The 18,321-nt window shown below is 42.0% G+C and overlaps 1 protein-coding gene across 5 annotated transcripts in view; it reads left to right on the plus strand.

Annotated features, from left to right (window-relative positions):
• SEPTIN2 (septin 2) overlaps positions 1 to 16,082 on the plus strand; it is a 35,659-nt gene extending 19,577 nt beyond the window's left edge. For 3 of the 5 annotated variants that reach the window (XM_030803355.1, XM_030803357.1, XM_030803358.1), the window contains 9 exons: positions 277 to 416; positions 1,666 to 1,800; positions 1,954 to 2,071; positions 6,751 to 6,852; positions 7,508 to 7,653; positions 9,893 to 9,976; positions 11,860 to 11,917; positions 13,804 to 13,932; positions 15,690 to 16,082. In XM_030803355.1, the coding sequence (XP_030659215.1) occupies positions 1,979 to 2,071; positions 6,751 to 6,852; positions 7,508 to 7,653; positions 9,893 to 9,976; positions 11,860 to 11,917; positions 13,804 to 13,905 (585 nt within the window). In that variant the 5' untranslated portion in view covers positions 277 to 416; positions 1,666 to 1,800; positions 1,954 to 1,978 and the 3' untranslated portion in view covers positions 13,906 to 13,932; positions 15,690 to 16,082. The remainder of the gene's footprint in view (positions 1 to 276; positions 417 to 1,665; positions 1,801 to 1,953; positions 2,072 to 6,750; positions 6,853 to 7,507; positions 7,654 to 9,892; positions 9,977 to 11,859; positions 11,918 to 13,803; positions 13,933 to 15,689) is intronic. The other 2 variants (XM_030803354.1, XM_030803356.1) reach the window with 1 other exon arrangement.
• Positions 16,083 to 18,321: the final 2,239 nt, after the last annotated feature.

Genomic DNA, 18,321 nt, shown 5'->3' on the forward strand with positions numbered 1-18,321 from the left:
TTCCGTTTTTAAATGAATTCGTAAATTGCTTTCTTTTTCCCAGGAACAGAAATTATAATTTTTAATATTTGTGTTTTTAACCTTCCCCAGTAGCACAATAATCTTAGCTTTAACCTTCCCCATTCTGACTTCTCTGGGATCATTTTTGCATAATCCCCATGGTGTCTTTGGAGAACCTACCAATGCAGAGAGGTAGTAGACTCTGAAGTCACTTGTTGTAAGCGTGTTATTAACGTGAGCTTTCCTCTTCGCATGCTGCTTATATTCCCTATTAAGTTTGTTTCTTTTCTAGAAAAAATTGAAAGAACCGTCCAGATTGAGGCTTCAACTGTTGAAATTGAAGAGCGAGGGGTCAAGCTGCGCCTGACAGTGGTAGATACCCCTGGCTATGGTGATGCTATCAACTGCAGAGATTGGTATGCACCCCCGTGCCCAGGGATCTGCATTTGTTTATTTAATGTACTTAAATTTATAGGTAGTGTTAATGAGTGATTATTAAGTTTGGGATTGCTGTATATAATAAAACAGCTAGACAATTTAAAGCGTGTTAAATGTTGATTTTTTAAATAAGGAATTTTATGGAGAGTAATTTTTTTCTGGTACTGTACTGCGATTTGAGATCGCAAAGCCAGTCATCCATAGACTGCTAGTATAAGTGAAACACCTGGATTTGAGCCGTGGCTGGTGAACAAGATACTGTAGTACCTCCTTTCTGTGTGGAAGGAAGTGACACCTGTTAGAGAGTGGGTTGAGTCACAGTGTCTAAATGACCACTCATTGGCATCATCTTCACAAATAAGGAAATGAAGAAGTAGAAGATAGAGCAGTCTGTCACCTGTACTGTGCAAAGAATGCCGCTTTTGTTGTACAAACTCCCTCCTGGTTCTAATCCTGTCAACATAAAGCATCAGCTTTCCACCACTAGATGAAAAGGGGAAGGTTCTGTTGTCTTTCTCCTACATTGAGGAATTCCTCCCTTCTTACATGTGAAAGTGCTGTACCATTTCCCAGCTCAGATAAACCTGTTTTTGACCCATGTTTTCTACCACCCTGTTCCTCTGCCCCTCTTCACAGTCACGTTCCTGAAAAGAATTGGCAGCCCTGGCCGGGTGTGGTGGCTCACGCCTGTAATCCCAGCACTTTGGGAGGCTGAGGTGGGCTGATCACAAGGTCAGGAGTTCAAGACCAGCCTGGCCAACATGGTGAAACCCTGTCTCTACTAAAAATACAAAAATAAGCTGGGTGTGGTGGCGTGTGCCTATAATCCCAGCTACTCGGGAGGCTGAAGCAGGAGAATCACATGAACCCTGGAAGCGGAGGTTGCAGTGAGCCGAGATCACGCCACTGCACTCCAACCTGGGCAACAGCGTAAGACTCAGTCCCAAAAAAAAAAGAATTGGCAGCCCTGTCTACACTGGCCCTCTCTCAGGTGCATCATAACCTATTCCATTCAGGCTTTTGACTCTCAGCACTTAGGGGCAGTTATGCTTGGCATACTTTCCAAAAACTTCATTTGCCAAATCTAGGAGTCAGTCTTCTGTTCTCATCTTGAAAATGAATTACTAAATTATATATATTTGGGCGGAAGCACTTGTTTTCCCTTTGAAGTCAGGGACCCCCTGTTTTATACCCTATGATTATTGTTAATGTTTCTGTTTCTCTCAGTTTTAAGACAATTATCTCCTATATTGATGAGCAATTTGAGAGGTACCTGCATGACGAGAGCGGCTTGAACAGGCGGCACATCATTGATAATAGGGTGCATTGTTGCTTTTACTTTATTTCGCCTTTTGGACATGGGTAAGTAATTGTTTACCGTGGAGAAATGCTTTACTACATGGGTTTGTAAGTTTTAGCCAAACTGTATTTTAATATAAGAATTAAGATAATTTGAGAGAGAACAGTTTTGTATGTATTTTTTTAAATAAGTGACACTTTTAAAATTAATTTTAGACTTAAGCCCTTAGATGTGGCGTTTATGAAGGCAATACACAACAAGGTGAATATTGTGCCTGTCATTGCAAAAGCTGACACTCTCACCCTGAAGGAACGGGAGCGACTGAAGAAAAGGGTGAGTGAGGCTGGCCTCCTGCTCTCCCTCTGGGTGCGACTCGGGGGCATGGGGATGAAGAACGGAGTGTGTTTGCAGGCTCAGTCTGCTCAGGTGTCGGGAGGCAGGGCGGGAGGATTTTTCCTGCATTTTAATGGTGGTTTTCAAGGAGAACCTAATAGTTACAAATTTTAATTTTTGCCTTCATGAAGGTATCAAATTTCTATTTTTTAAATTCTCCTTATATTTAAAATGTCCTCAGTGAGTAGCAGTTGGTTACACACAAGTACATTCCATGGGAGTTAAATGACTCAAATACAGAAATGTGATCTCTCCATGAAGTTTGTTATTTTACCTAAATTCTTTACTGCAAATGACCCATACAAGGATGTATCTTAAGTAGACTGGTTCTCTGTTCTGTTTGGAAACATAGCAGTTGTCAGCCAGCAAAGCGTCTCTCACCCCCCCAGCAGCTCCTGTGGTGTCCCAGTTTTAGTGCCCTCTTCCGTGTATGTCTGTAAAGCCTCTTTATTGATTCTCCGCTATATATTTTTAAATTGCTTACTTTGTTCTAATTATATGCTCCTTAAGGAAGTCCAAATAGTTTATATATGCTAAACTCTAAAAATACAAATCCCTAACTGAACATACCGGTATGTGCATAAAAATACAAATCGCTAACTGAACATACTGGTACGTGCATAAAAATACAAATCCTTAAATGAACATACCGATATGTGCATGTAATCCCAGTTGCTGGGGCAGGGTAGGGGGATACAGCAGGGGGTTGAGGCAGGAGGATCACTTGAGCCCAGAAGTTAGAGGCCAACTTCAGCAACATAGCAATACCCTGTCTCTAAAAAAAAAAAAAGTTTTTTAATAAAAGAATTTTCTAGGCTGGGTGTGGTGGCTCACGCCTGTAATCCCAGCACTTTGGAAAGCTGAGGCAGGCAGATCTCCAGAGGTCAGGAGGTCGAGACCAGCCTGGCCAACATGGGAAAACTCCATCTCTAAAAAATTACAAAAATTAGCTGGGTGTGGTGGCGGGCACCTGTAGTCCCAGCTACTCAGGAGGCTGAAGCAAAAGAATCGCTTCAACCCAGGAGGCGGAGGTTGTTTGCAGTCCAGCCTGGGTGACAGAGCAAGACTCCGTCTCAAGGAAAAAAAAAAAAAAATCTGTAATTACCCACAGAAAGAACAACTGTTAAGTGTATATCCTTCTAGAACATAGCTTATGTTTTTGGTTTTGCAGAATGAAATCACATAGTAATACTGTTCTGCCATTTGATTTTTCTATTTAAAAATATTTGGAAGCATCCTCATATATACTGTATCCTAATTCTTACTGGATGCACAGCATTCCACTGTATGAATATACTCTAACTTGTCCAGTTTCCTGTCGTTGGATATTTGGCTTACTTTTTGTTTTGCTCTGGCCCATTTTTTTCTTTGACCAAATTTACTGTTTCTTTGCCCCTTGCTCGCTCCTTTTGCTAGTGATACCCTCTGCCTGGAACAGTCTTCCCTCAGAGATCTGTGTGGGCAACTCCCTCACTGAGCGCAGCGCTGCACACAAGATTTCACATCTCCATCCCCTGCTGTGCTGGTAGCACTCCCGCCACACCACATAAAGTGTATTTTTTGGCTTCTCCTGACCCCTGACCTCAGGTCCTGAGATCAGGAATCTGCTTTGTTCACTTATGTATTCCCTGAGTTCCGAATAATGTCTGGCACATAATAGATTTGTTGCATAATTGTTGTAATGAACATTGGTACACATCTGTCTTTTCACAATTGTGTGAGCCAAACGAATTCTTAGGAAATAAGTATACATTTAAATTTTTGAAGGATGACTAAATTTGCTCTAAAGTAAGTTTGTAACAATTTACATTTCCAAAGTGTACTCTTCTCTCCACCCCCTAAAACTGTCATGGTTATGTTGCCAGTTTTTGTAATGTGTTTCCTGTCGGAGAAATTGTATCTCATTTGAATTTGCCTTTCCTTGATTGCCGATGTAAGTATCTGTCCTGGTGTTGATGCCGGTTGGTGTATTCTCTCAGGTTGCAGGGGCTTGGCTCTTGCTTTTTTATTGACTTAACAGATACACTTGTTATTTTTAGATGTTGACTGTCACGTTGCAGATGATTTCACCTGGTTTGACTTTCATTTTTTCACATTTTTCTTGGTTCTTTTTTCCAAAGCAGTTTTTAAGCAGCATGTAGTCATGTTTGGCAGCCTTTTCCTAAATTGTCTCAAGTGCCTGCCAGTTTTTTAGGAAGTATTTGAACCTTTGAAGAACCCCTGGAAGCATAGACGTTTTTATGCTAATAAATACTTTAGCAATTCCCACTTAAGGGAACTTTACCTTTTGTACTCTGCTACATTAAATTTCTCTGAGGCAGAAATGGGGGTGGTGTCAGGGTTAGAATGCTCTAATTCTAATCTCTAATCCTGTATCCAGAACATTTAGTGCTTGATTACAACATCTGAGATGAATCGAAATACTTCGAGCTTTTATCCTTTCCTTCTTGGGCCTCTTTAATCACTTCTCTTCCTCCAGTTTCTCCTTGATGCCTACCAGTTTGTTCATTCTGCCCTGTCTAAAAGAACCTCTTGCCTCCTGCCAGCCTCTACTAGCCTCTTGCCTTCACCAGCCTTTCTTTTAGTCAGACACTTACTGGTAGCTGTTACCTGCCCTCCCCATGATCCTGTTCACTCAGGCTTCCTGTCATCCACCTGCAATTGCTCTCATGGGCTTGGCCAACAGTTCAGTTCTCGGATGTGGGCCCCACCTGTGGGGTTTGTGTGATTGGCAGTTCTACTCCTGAAACGTCCCTTTCTTGGCTGCTGAGCCACTGTGTTTGCTTTTCTATCTGCTGTTTTTTACCACCTTCCTTCCTGATCCCTGAAGGTCAGTATTCCTTAATATTATTTTGATCACATTATTTCTGTGGCTTCTGATTTGCCTTTCCAAGTATCTTATTTCTTGTTGTGAACCACATTTGCCCACAGGAGTCCTCTTTTGACCACCGATGAACTCCTGTCCTTCCAACTTCCCTGTCTCTTTAAAGGGTCCCACAATTCTTGAAATCATCCAGACTGAGAAATGTGTAAATTATTTTTTAGTCATCACTTTCTGACTCCTCTCCTCACTTTTAAATAGCTTACTAAATGTATCCGAACTCTTCTCTCCTCCAAAGTATAAGCTCCATCTTTATGAGGCCAGCATAGGACAAAAGATGAGGTTAGCATGGATGGATAATAGACCAGGAAAGGGGCTGTGAGATGAGGACAGGTGAGCAAGTTCATGTTTCTTATTGCTCAGTTTCTCCCGGAGATAAGATGGTTCCCCCCATTTAGGAATAAGGATTTATGAAAAGACTGAAGGTTGAGTTACAGAGTAAAGGATGTAGAGGGGAGGACCTTTTCTGGAGTTCTGAATTAGTGCAGACATTGCGCTAAGACCAAATCTCTGACCATTCAAGGCCCTTTTTAGGTCACATTAAGGCTTTCTATTCTTAAAAACCAGAAAGCAAATCCAGTGTACAGTTTGAGGTCGGGATACTTTCTGCTCATGTTGCTTTTGTTCTCTCTTCCCTGAATGGCTCAGGTACTGGGGTGAGACCAAACAAAACTGTGGCCTGCCCGGTGCCTGTTAGAATGCCCACCATGTAGTTGGCATTTGAGTGCTAGGGTTTTAAGTGATTGACTGATGAATGCATTCGTATTTCAACTTCAGCCCAGTGCTTTCTCCCCCCAAGCCGCATCCCCCACACTACTGCCTGCTTGATAGGTCAGATTGTGGGATTTTGCTGCTGACTGCTGGCTGCCTATTGAATGAAATACAGATCCCCAGGTCGCTAGCCTGGTATTCATGGTACTCTCCACTTTGTAACTCCAGTTTTTGTTCCCTTATCCAACTGGATGTCTTAGATTCCAACCTTTTGAATTTCTTGTTATTCTCAAAATCTGTGCCTTTGACGAGATTTATTTTCTTTCTTTCTTTTTTTCCATCTGGGTACCTCTCCCTTCTCTCTGCTTTTAAGACTCCTGCCTGTTCTCCAGGGTCTTCTCATGCCTGTAACTTCTCTGTGGCAATTGCCTCTTCTTGAGGTTGATTGTGGTATGATTTCCATTTTAGCTGTTGTGCTGGGGCTATTGTTAGTCCTCCTGCTGCTTTGTATATTGAGGGTAGTGGTGCATTATTGCTAATGTTATTTTTATTCTGTACAGAGGATCCTCAAAATTCAAGTATAAATACCTTTCTAGCAGTTTTATAATTTTTTTTTTGAGACGGAGTCTTGCTCCATTGCCCAGGCTGGAGTGCAGTGGGGTGATCTCGGCTCACTGCAAGCTCCACCTCCCAGGTTCACGCCATTCTCCTGCCTCAGCCTCCCCAGCAGCTGGGACTACAGGCACCCGCTGCCACACTCAGCTAAATTTTTTGTATTTTTAGTAGAGACAGGGTTTCACCTGACCTTGTGATCCGCCCACCTCGGCCTCCCAAAGTGTTGGGATGACAGGCATGAGCCACCGTGCCTGGCCGCAGTTTTATCAATTTATTTGACAGTAACTTTGGTAATCAGTTTGATTATTGACGTTTGGATGATTCTGATATATTTCTTACAGGATGAGTTAGAATTGGCTACGATAACATACGCAGTTTGCTAAAATTGATCCTGGTTTTGTCATTCTCTCAGATTTTGGATGAAATTGAAGAACATAACATCAAAATCTATCACTTACCTGATGCAGAATCAGATGAAGATGAAGATTTTAAAGAGCAGACTAGACTTCTCAAGGTAAGAACTGGCTTCAAATCCACAACATAGATAACTCCTGTTTTACTGTTGTCCATGTTAAGGTGAGAGAGATTGCCTGGGTATGTTCAGTTACGATAGTATTTTTGCTTTAAATATATTTTAAGGCCTCATGCAGTGGCTTATGCCTATAATCCCAGCACTTTGAGAGGCCAAGGCAGATGGATCAGTTGAGGCCAGGAGTTCCAGACCATCCTGGCCAACATGGTGAAATCTCATCTCCGTCAAAAATACAAAAATTAGTTGGATGTGGTGGTGCACACCTGTAGTCCCAGCCACTCAGGAGGCTAAGGCAGGAGAATCACTTGAACCCAGGAGGCAGAGGTTGCAGTGAGCCCAGATCGCGCCTCTGCACTCCAGCCTGGCGACAGAGCAAGACTCTGTCTCAAAAAAAAAAAAATCGATACAGCTATCACCTGAAGCTTAGAAATTTTATTGTAGGTTTAATTTGTTTTCATACAATTTGTCCCATGTAGAAAGTATCTGACACTTCTCAAGAAAATGTTACATACCCCCAGCTTTCCAGTTAAATTTTGTAGTCAATAGCAGTGTGTTAAGTCTGCTGATGTTCTCCTGTTCCCAGTGAACTCTGGGGTTCCCTGTGTGGAGCCTGTCTACTCTGTGTGCCTCTTTCTAGGCTAGCATCCCGTTCTCTGTGGTTGGATCCAATCAGTTGATTGAAGCCAAAGGAAAGAAGGTCAGAGGCCGCCTCTACCCCTGGGGTGTTGTGGAGGTGGAGAACCCAGAGCACAATGACTTTCTGAAGCTGAGAACCATGCTCATGTAAGACATTTGGTGTGTTCCTTCTGGCAGAATTTGGCATGAAGAATATGGATTTCAAACGGGATGTACACTTGGCCCCAAAGATAGTTGCAGCCAGCAGCTTCATTGCCGTCCTCAGTGTTTCTCACATTGCAGAAGTGGTGTGGGGCTGTTGCAGCTTGGTGCTGAGAACCCTCACCCAGGGGCCCTCTGTGGCACTACTAAACTAGCTCTTCTGCCTGTGGCCTGTAACCTGTAGTACCTTTCCTTCTTACTAAGATCTTACATCTTTGATGTTAAAAGGAGACTAGAACCTAAACTGGGGTCTGAGAGGTCCCCAGTGCTGGTAAGGAAATGGTCAGGCTATACAGGCCCCTGGTCCACTGCTCTACGCTGAGCCACACCTGGTGCCCCGCTCACCAGTCTGAGACTCACTGTATGGCCCTGGTTAGCTTTTTGTCTTCCATTTATTATTAATAACAATTACAGACCTGAAAAAATAGTCGTCTTTTCCTTTAAAAATAAACTTCAGGGCTGGGTGTGGTGGCTCACGCCTGTAATCCCAGCACTTTGGGAGGCTGAGGTGGGCGGATCATGAGGTCAGGAGTTCAAGACCAGCCTGACCAACATGGTGAAACCCCATCTCTACTAAAAGTACAAAAAAAAATTAGCTGAGCGTGGTGGAACGCACCTGTAATCCCAGCTACTCAGGAGGCCGAAGCAGGAGAATCACTGTTGAACCGGGAGGCAGAGGTTGCAGTGAGACGAGATTGCACCACAGCACTCCAGCCTGGGTGATGGAGCGAGACTCTGTCTCAAAATAATAATAATAATAAATAAATAAATAAATAAATTTCACATATTGTAACATGCATACATTGCTTTTACTCTTGAAAAAAGAGGCTGAGGCCGGGTGTGGTGGCTCACGCCTGTACTCCTAGCACTTTGGGAAGCCCAGGAGGGCGGATCACTTGAGGTCAGGAGTTTGAAACCAACCTGGCCAATATGGTGAAACCAGCCTGGCCAACATGGTGAAACCCGTCTCTACTAAAAATACAAAAAAATTAGCTGGGCGTGGTGGTGGGTGCCTGTAGTCCCAGCTACTTGGGAGGCTGAGGCAGAAGAATCGCCTGAACCTGGAGGTGGAGGTTGCAGTGAGCCAGGATTGTGCCACTGCACTCCAGCCTGGGCAACAAGAGCGAGACTTCATCTCAAAAAAAAAAAAAAAAAAAAAAGAACAGGCTGAGAGTATTGCTTACACTATACCTCTTTAATCAGAGGACTTCAAAGAATGACTGATGTGGATAAATCAGTGTTTTGGTTAGCTGAAAGTTTCTACATAATTGCCGCATGTGTCACTTAGTTTAGCAATTTGTAGCGAGTTGAAATCAGTAACGTTACCATCCGAGCTGTGTCAAACACAATTTAATGGTTGTGTAAGAAGTTAAGCGCACTCAGCCCCTCCAGGGCTGCATCCTTGTGGCTATCCCGATCCCCATTATTGAGGGGGGTGTGGAGGCTGAAGACAGGGTTTGGGGACTTGACTTTAGTGTCAGTTGTGTGTTTCTCACAATAAGGTAGAGTGAGTCACTCCTTGGCTATGTGAATCCATTTCCCTGGATCCTGAATAAATAGGAATGTGTTACAATGTTTGCTCATTCTTGCCTGCTTAAGTATTTTGAATAAGCTAGGCAATTAAAAAAAATTTTTTTAAGAGTATTTCATAAGATGAATGGAAGGTTAAGTTGTTGGCTAATATTCTTGGATCCAGAATATTAGTCCTTCACTTTATGGTCTTCTACATAGCTGAAGCTAACCAACTCTTCTTTCTCATAAGAGAGTAATATATAAATTTTGAGTTATAGGAGGCATGAATATTTTCATTACATTTTCCGTAAGTCCTTTTAAAAGAGTGTCTTCTATTTCAGACATTGTTGACCTGAAAATCTCTTAAAATCTGTCTGCCATCCTGTGGTAGTGATGGCCTCACACAGGGGTGGCAGTGCCTCTGGCAGAAATCCCCCTGAGAGACAGAGACCTGTGTTTGTATGTCATTTATTGGGGAAGAAAGGGAGAGCTACACCTCACTAGACATTTCCACGGCCATACTTATTATCCTGAAATCCCAGCAGCTTTATGTACAATTTACCAAGTAATTTAAATTACTACTGTTTCTTCTATGTACTTGATGGGTGGTTTTTTTTCTCATGAGAATGTCATGTGCATGATGCCACCTTGGTGCATTCCTCTTCTCTTTCAGCACCCACATGCAGGATCTCCAGGAGGTGACCCAGGACCTTCATTATGAAAACTTCCGTTCTGAGAGACTCAAGAGAGGCGGCAGGTCATCACACTGTGCCCCTTTCTCTGTATCGTGTCACCCTGAGCCACAGTGTGCCTCCTCCTCTATGTGTTCAGCTCAGCCTTCTCGACCATTAAGCAACATGGTTTGGTTTCCTACTCAAAAGCTATTATAAAAGAGTTGTTAATTTAATCAAATTATGCTCTTTTAGCCTTTTAAAGAAAAAGTACATTTAATGATATGCACATAAAAACTATAGGCCAGGCATGGTGGCTAATGCCTGTAATCCCAGCACCTTGGGAAACCAAGGCAAGGGAGATTGCTTGAGCTCAGGAGTTTTGAGACCATGGGATTACATGGTGAAGTCCCATCTCTACAAAAATAAAAAAAAAAAAATTAATTCAGCCGGGCATGGTGGCACACACGTATAATCCCAGCTACTTGGGAGGCTGAGTTGGGAGGAGCAGTTGAGCCTGGGAGGTGCAGTGAGCCATAATTGCACCACTGCACTTTATCCTGGGCAATAAAACAAGACCCTGTCTCAAAAAACAAACAAAAACTTTAGATGGAAAGGCCAGAGGCTTGTGTCAAGTCCTCCTTCAAAAGCATCACTCTGTACATGAGGACAAACTTGTTGCCATTAGGAAATTGCAGCACCCGAGTTAAGGGTGAGGTCAGGATGAGTGGCTTCCAAGCAGCCAGTGGCTGTTGAAGCAGCAGCTTCGATCCTCACAAAGTCCTGCAGCCACCCTCACTCACCTTTTCTTTTTAACCATTCTAATGTGTTTTTATGTAAGTTTTCTGGGAGGCCAAGGCAAGTGGATCACTTGAGTCCAGGAGTTTGAGACCGGCCCTGGCAACATAGGGAGACCTCGCCTCTATAAAAATTTTTTTTAAATTAGCCACATGTGGTGGTACATGCCTGTGGTCCCAGCTACTAGGGAGGCTGAAGGGGGATTGCTTGAGCCCAATAGGTCCAGGCTGCAGTGTGCTATGGTCGCTGCGCTCCAGCCTGGGCAAGAGTGAGACCCTGTCTCAACAACAAAAGTTTCCTGTGTTGTACTTCATTAAAATTCTCACATTCTAATAATTTGATGGATTTTCAGATACATATGTTGTACACATTGAAGTCTAATTATGAGTTTGGAAACAAGACATTAAGAAAGATTTTAGAGGCAGCAAGAAAATTCCACCCTCTGGAAGCTGAGCAGGCACTGGCCCCAGAGATGGGGATTAGTGTGCTTTGCAGAGCACAGTTCTCAGGTGTGCTTGAGGAGCTTTGCCCCTCGTTCACTCATGCAGATCCTGCTCCTTAAATGTGCTGACTACATTCGTATTAATAAAGAATAACTTATCTCAAAGCAAATTCTTCAGATAATACCAATTTTTTGAGTGGGTAAGAGCAAGTGGTGTTGCTCAAGCTTAGAGTAAGAAAAGTCTCTTGAATGTTCCATTTCGTGTTGTTTGAACCTTTTTTTTTAAATCATTCTGTTCCCTTTTTATTCATTATATCTTTAATTAGAAAAATGATAGGCCGGGCGTGGTGGCTCACGCCTGTATTCCCAGCACTTTGGGAGGCCAAGGTGGGTGGATCACTTGAGGTTCAAGACCAGCCTGGCCAACGTGGCAAAACCCCATCTCTACTAAACACAAAAAAATTAGCTGGGCCTGGTAGCACGTGCCTGTAATCCCAGTTACCTGGGAGGCTAAGGTGGGAGAATTGCTTGAACCTAGGAGGTGCAGGTTGTAGTGAGCCAAGATCATGCCACTACGCTCCAACCTGTGCAACAGAGCGAGACACCATCTCAGTATAAAAAGAAAAATGATAAATACATGTCATTTTAAATTTTAAAGTAGAATTTTGGGGGGAGTATCAAATAACTATTTGTTGCAGTGTTATAATTCTGATTTCTTTCGATTCTTAGGAAAGTGGAGAATGAGGACATGAATAAAGACCAGATCTTGCTGGAAAAAGAAGCTGAGGTAAGTAGAAAAGTACTGTTGGTTGGTTGGTTGGTTGGTTGGTTGTTTTGTTTGTTTTGAGACAGAGTTTTGTACCATTGCCCAGGCTGGAGTGCGGTGGCATGATTTCGGCTCATTGCAACCTCTGTCTCCCGGGTTCAAGTGATTCTCCTGCCTCAGCCTCCCGAGTAGCTGGGACTACAGGCGCCTGCCACCATGCCTGGCTAGTTGTTTTTGTATTTTTAGTAGAGACGGGGTTTCACCATGTTGGCCAGGCTGGTCTCAAACTCCTGACCTCAGGTGATCTGCCCACTTTGGCCTCCCAAAGTGCTGGGATTACAGGTATGAGCCACCGCGCCCAGCCGAAAAGTACTATTCTTGTGACTGAAGGTGTTTTTGTTTACCATAGATATCATTGGTAATTAACTTAAAGTTTATAGTTTTTCTTTTTTAATTTGTTGAGGATACATATAACTATTACTATATATACACATCTATATATAATAATAAACATGGATATTTACATAGCATACATAATGCTTCATATATTTAGCTGAAAGACTTTGGAGACAATTTAGTAATGTCACTGATTTTTGTAAGTAGATCATAAATATGGAAATATGCTCGGTTGTAAAGGTGGCATTCAGATCAGCTGGAGTTTTGGAAGGCAAACACATTATTCAGTAAACAATAGGATCATAATGGGCTAGCCTTTTGAAAACAAAAAGAAAATACTTCTTTGGTCAAATTAATTCAATATTGATCAAATATTTAAATGTTAAAAATAACCACAAAGTCACCTGAAGAAAATTTAGTTAAATGTTTTATAATACTTTCCTGGAGGCATTTCTGAACACATACAAATCATAATGATAAGGATAAAGATGAATTAACATTTACTATTTTTGGCCAGGCACTGTGGGTTACACTTATAGTCCCAGTACTTTAGGAGGCCAAGGTGGGAGAATCACTTCATGCCAGGAATTTAAGACCAGCTAGGGCAACAGAGTGAGACCCCCCATCTCTACAAAAAAATTAAAAAATAATTAGCCATGCATGTCTGCATGCACCTGTAGTCCCAGCTACTCGGGAGGCTGAGGCAGAAGGATCCCCTGAGCCCAGGAGTTCAAGGATGCAGTGAGCTATGATTGTGCCACTGCAGTCTAGCCTAGGTGAAAGAGCAAGATCCCATCCCTTTAACATATATATGTATATGTATATGCATATGTATATGTATATTTATACATATGTATATATATTAGTTTTATTGTGAGGCCTTCATTGCCCTCCAGAAAAGCTGACTCATTCCCATTCCCCTTTACTTTGCATTTCCCACTGTCATCAGTCTCTTTCCCTCCTTTTAGGTTAGAAAGCTCATATTGGCCGGGCGCGGTGGCTCACACTTGTAATCCCAGCACTTTGGGAGGCGGAGGCGGGTGGATCACGAGGTCAGGAGTTTGAGACCAGCCTGACCAACATGGTGAAACCCCGTCTCTACTGAAAATACAAAAATTAGCCGGGCGTGGTGGTGTGTGCCTGTAATCCCAGATACTCAGGAGGCTGAGGCAGGAGAATCGCTTGAACCCGGGAGGCGGAGGTAGCAGTGAGCCGAGATTGCGCCCCTGCACTCCAGCCTGGGAGACAGAGTGAGATTCCGTCTTAAGAAAATTTATCATGTTGTCTTATCTTTCTTTGGTTATTGTTTCTGTTTGGCTTGCATATTCGTATCATTTACTTGGTTTTCTCTTTAGCTGTTGGTTTTTTTATTGATTGGTAAAAAGTCTTTATATAACTTTGTCATGTTTTGGGAAAGTGTAGAAGTTGAAATTTTAGGAATCACGGAACACCCAGAAATAATGTTCAAAGACAGCAAACCTTGAAAACCTATAATGTGTGTGTGTTCACAGCTCCGCCGCATGCAAGAGATGATCGCAAGGATGCAGGCGCAGATGCAGATGCAGATGCAGGGCGGGGATGGTGATGGCGGGGCTCTCGGGCACCACGTGTAAGGTGATGTGCACATAGCAAGAAGTCAGGTAGGCCCTGTTGTCCCTTAGCCTGGAAGACAGGCAGTTGTTACTAACATTATTGTGTCAGCTTAAATATGACAGGTTACTCCTTAAGCCTCATTAGTATTTTGCATTTTGAAGTAACTCCATCACTAATCTTAAACGAGAAGAGATTGCTCCTGAAAAACAGAAGCCACTACTTTGCCACCTACTTTCTAGTAAAGATTTTTCATATTTTTGTCTTTTTTTTTTTTTAATAATTTCAACTTTTATTGGGGTACATTTGCAGGTTATTTTCTAAGCTTGCAAATACCAACATTAGAAGGAAATTATGTATTAAAGCACCTTTATTAGTTGTATTGGAAATTTGTTAATTGTTAAAACATCTCTCTAAAGGGAATAAAAATGTGTTATTAAACAGCTTGTACAGATTAAAAGTAAAGATGGCACAAGGAGGAAGAATTACGCGAGGTAGATAAGGGTTCCCTGGATGGTGACTGCTGACCTCCTGTTCCTCAGATAGCTTTGTCCCGTCTGACGGTCATTAGTGAATAGATATCTGTCTGGCGTGGTGTATGCTGGTCTGCCTGCTTGAAAAGAATCTGCAGACTCCAGAGACTCAGGACCAGGAAAAGGCACATGCCCACTCCCCTGTATCTTATGTATCTTATGGACAGGCAGGCTCTCCGAACTGTCCAGGTGGCCACTCCCATCACTTGCCAGAGGAAAAGCATGAAAGATAAAGTCAGGTAATGACCTAAGAGTCCAAAGAAGAGGGTAGGTCACATGCAACTGGGGTAAAGGCAAACATACAAGAGATCTGATCAGAGCTTGAAACAGAGTTTGAGTTGGCCAAGATCTGAGGATGAAACACTGGGAATTTGGTAGAAGGTCTCCACTACAATCCAGGGACCTCATTCTGGAAGCATGAGTGTGTTCATGAAAACGGAGGGGAGTTGAGCCTTCACCGACATACGGCAGGGTGGGTTAGGCAGAAGGCAGGGAGTCTTGAGGCCTCCACAGCATGTGGACAGGTGGCTGAGGAAGGACCCAGAGTGACTTGCTGGATGGAGCCTTAGTCACCAAATCCTCTTGCAGCTTACTGGGAAAGGTGTTCATTGTAAAATACAGTATTTACACAAAATGCACACAAATATGTATGTACAGTTTAATAAGTTACTGTAAAGAAAACATCCATGTCACCCCCAACTGAGTCCAAGTTGGTTGCTTTAGTTTCGTCATCACATTGACACCTTAGAATAGTCCTGAGGGTATGTGCTCAGTTCACACTTTACTGATAAGGAAATTGTTGCTGCTCCAGTGAGTTTAAAAGTATTTGCCGATGGTGCCATGACTTTTAAACGATGGCCTGCTGACTCTAGAGTCTGGTCCTGTGTAACCAGTTAATGGTATGTGACTGGGGAAGTGAGGGTACAGTGGAAAGAGACAAGGATGCCTCAGCGATGCAGCTCATTTGAAGCAGGAAGCAGTGACAGGTGTTTGCTTATTTTCTCTGAGCTTCTGGTTTTCAACCTTTATGGAATGAAAATTTTACTTTTAGATAGATAAAATTTTATTTCTGTATACTTTTTAGTTTTGCAGCATTTCCAGTTTCCAAGAGCCTCTTGAATGGCGTTGTGATTTAGTTAACTTTGTGGTCATGTAAGCCCTGCCTTTTGCTCAGTTTATGCCCTTTGTTAAGGAGAAAAGTAGAACTGTCAATGATTAACGCAGCAGACATTGCCTCACTCCCACTGAAGTGTGTTTTGTTTTCCTTTTTCTAGAAAACACTTTCCTGGATAAAAAAGAAAACATTCCAGATGCATGATCCAGCTGTGTGTTTTCAATCCTTGGGAGGGTGCCATCCACATTTTAACAGTACCTGTGCCTGAGAATTTAATTTTTAAAAGACTTTTGATGTGTTTTTTGTATGAAGTACTTTTAACATATGTATTTCATTGCTGTGTTATAGTCTGTATTTTGTGAGGTGAATGTTTTCCCTCTTTCTCCCTAACCACTAATGTTAGAATTGATTTCCAAGAATCGGCATGTATACTTAATACTGAATTTCTTTGATTTAACTGACTTAACAACTGACTAACCATTGATGAGCACTCCTGATTTATATCTAGAACATTCAGATTTAGCCATAATGTTCCTTAATGGTAGAGGCATGTGCCTAGTGATGTAGAAAGATGCACTGACTTGGGGCAAGGCCATCTGCTTACCACATCACACCACTTGGAGACTCTTTGCTTCCTTGCTTTTATGTTTGTACACAACACCTAAAACCAGTTTTGCTGCTATAATTCTATACTGTTGATTCGTCTGCGATTTTATCTGTTAACCAAATAAAACATAATAGAATTTCCTAATGAGATATATCTTTATACTTAAACAGCTTTTTTAGAGGTGAGTTTTAAAGAAGTCTCTTAATTCTGATGCTAGGTTGTTTTTAAAACCACTATGCAAAGAACTCACCGCAAGCCCCTTTTTGTAGTGTTCTCCACTAATCCTGGTTATCCTGTGCTACAGAGAAAATCAAAGTAGTCATGAGCTCCGGTTTCCGTATTGCAAATAAGACTCTTACCTACAAAATGAGATTCAGTAAACTATTTTTACTCAACCAAATTAAAAATATTTTTAAGGAAAATTAGCAGTTGGTCTATTCGGAATCCAACCTTTTTATATTTTATACTGCACTTTAGTGTATTTTCTGTAACTGTAGATATAGAAGATCTGCCTCCCCTGTGGAAATTGGGGTCTGTTGGTGGGCGTGCCCCTGAAGCCCAGCTTGCGTTGAAAAGTATTCCTGCCCTAAGGCCTTGGTGCCTTGAACCTCTGATGCCTACCGAGTTCTCCTGATTTGGGTTTCCTTTAAATACTCCCTTTTTGAGTGATTTTCTGATGGGAGGAAAGTAGCAGTAATCATTTTTGTGTGTGCAGGCTGTCTCATTTATTTTTAGCCATTGTCGTTTCATTCATTTTGTGTAATATAAACCGTGTGTCGTGTCAAAGCGAAAGACGTTTCAAATCTGTAGCATAGGCTAGTGGGCAGGTCCGCACAGTCGAAGCCACACCTGGTCTGTTTTCTGTGCACTGTAGCCTTAGTGTCACCTTTCCTCTTGTGTCTCCCTGTGGTACACTCCAGCGGTTGCCTTTTTTATCATTTCTACTGAAGTTGGGAAATTCAACCCCAGAAAGTGACAGATGAAAGGAGACAATGGTTGTGTAGGGAGATGGAGAAAAATGCTTAATCTGAGGATGAGACAGGGTTTTATGGTTTTTGTGGAGGCTAGAAAAAACATAAAATGAGGCAGTTAAATAATAATAGTTATGAAGGTGTGCTACAGAAAATAATCTGGTGTTCTTGCTAACTTTGCCCTTCACTGTTGCTTAATTGTGAATAGCCAAAAGCTATATGTTATGGCTTATGGTGTGAAGGTAACTAAGAAAAAGTGTTCCATGACTTCAGAGTGCATCCATGCAGAGTCCATTATTTGAGTTTGACATTTAATAACTTTGCTGGAAAATCTGTAAAAAAGAAAAGTTTGCTGGTGACTAAACCCCGCATATGTGAGTGAAAGTACTTCAGGCACGCTGCCTCCTGGTAACAGCTATGCAGGGAGGGAAAACCCACACTGCTACACTTCTGATCCCCTTTAGTTTTACTACCCAAATCTAAATAGATACTTTTGATAATAGATAACTGCTCTTTTACTAAGAGGTAGTCTCTACCTATAGAAATGTATTTTGAAAACACTTATTTTACACAGTAATTTTGTATCCATTTAACCTAACCTTTTATCAATAAAGCACTATTGTTTAGATATTAAATGAGTATTTCTCTTGGTTATTTGCAAGGGTAAGTTGTGAGGTTTTCTGGGAAAATTCAAAGTCTTGACAACATCTGTGTATAAAATCAAGAAAAATTACTTGCATCAATAGCATCAGTACTGGACAACTTTGTACGTATTGGAGATCCAGCCCAAAAGAAAGCACAAAAGATTGGAAAGGAATTATTTACAGGCGATCAGATCATCTACTTAGTACAAGACATCTGGTGAAAATTAACACTAAGAGGTCAGTGATATCTATTTACTAATTAGAAAATGTAGTGAGAAAAGAAAGATCGCATTGATAATAGCAAGTACTAAATTACTGGAAATGTAAGTGAATGATTGAAATATATCTAGGAAGAAATTTCTAACCTATAAATTTTCAAGAATAGGCTAAGGCGGCTCTACCACTTGAGTAAAGGAAACTGGAAATCTGAACTGATCTGGGTGGCTGGATGCCTACACTGCAAGGCCTCTAGCCTTCTTGCTGCCCACTGGACTGACCATCCCAGGACCACCTGGGCCCCTTTTACCTTTTGCTATCAGTGTTTTCTGAGCTTCCTTATAGACAGACCCC

Source organism: Nomascus leucogenys, chromosome 22a (genome assembly GCF_006542625.1).
Source record: "Nomascus leucogenys isolate Asia chromosome 22a, Asia_NLE_v1, whole genome shotgun sequence".
NCBI lineage: Eukaryota > Metazoa > Chordata > Mammalia > Primates > Hylobatidae > Nomascus > Nomascus leucogenys.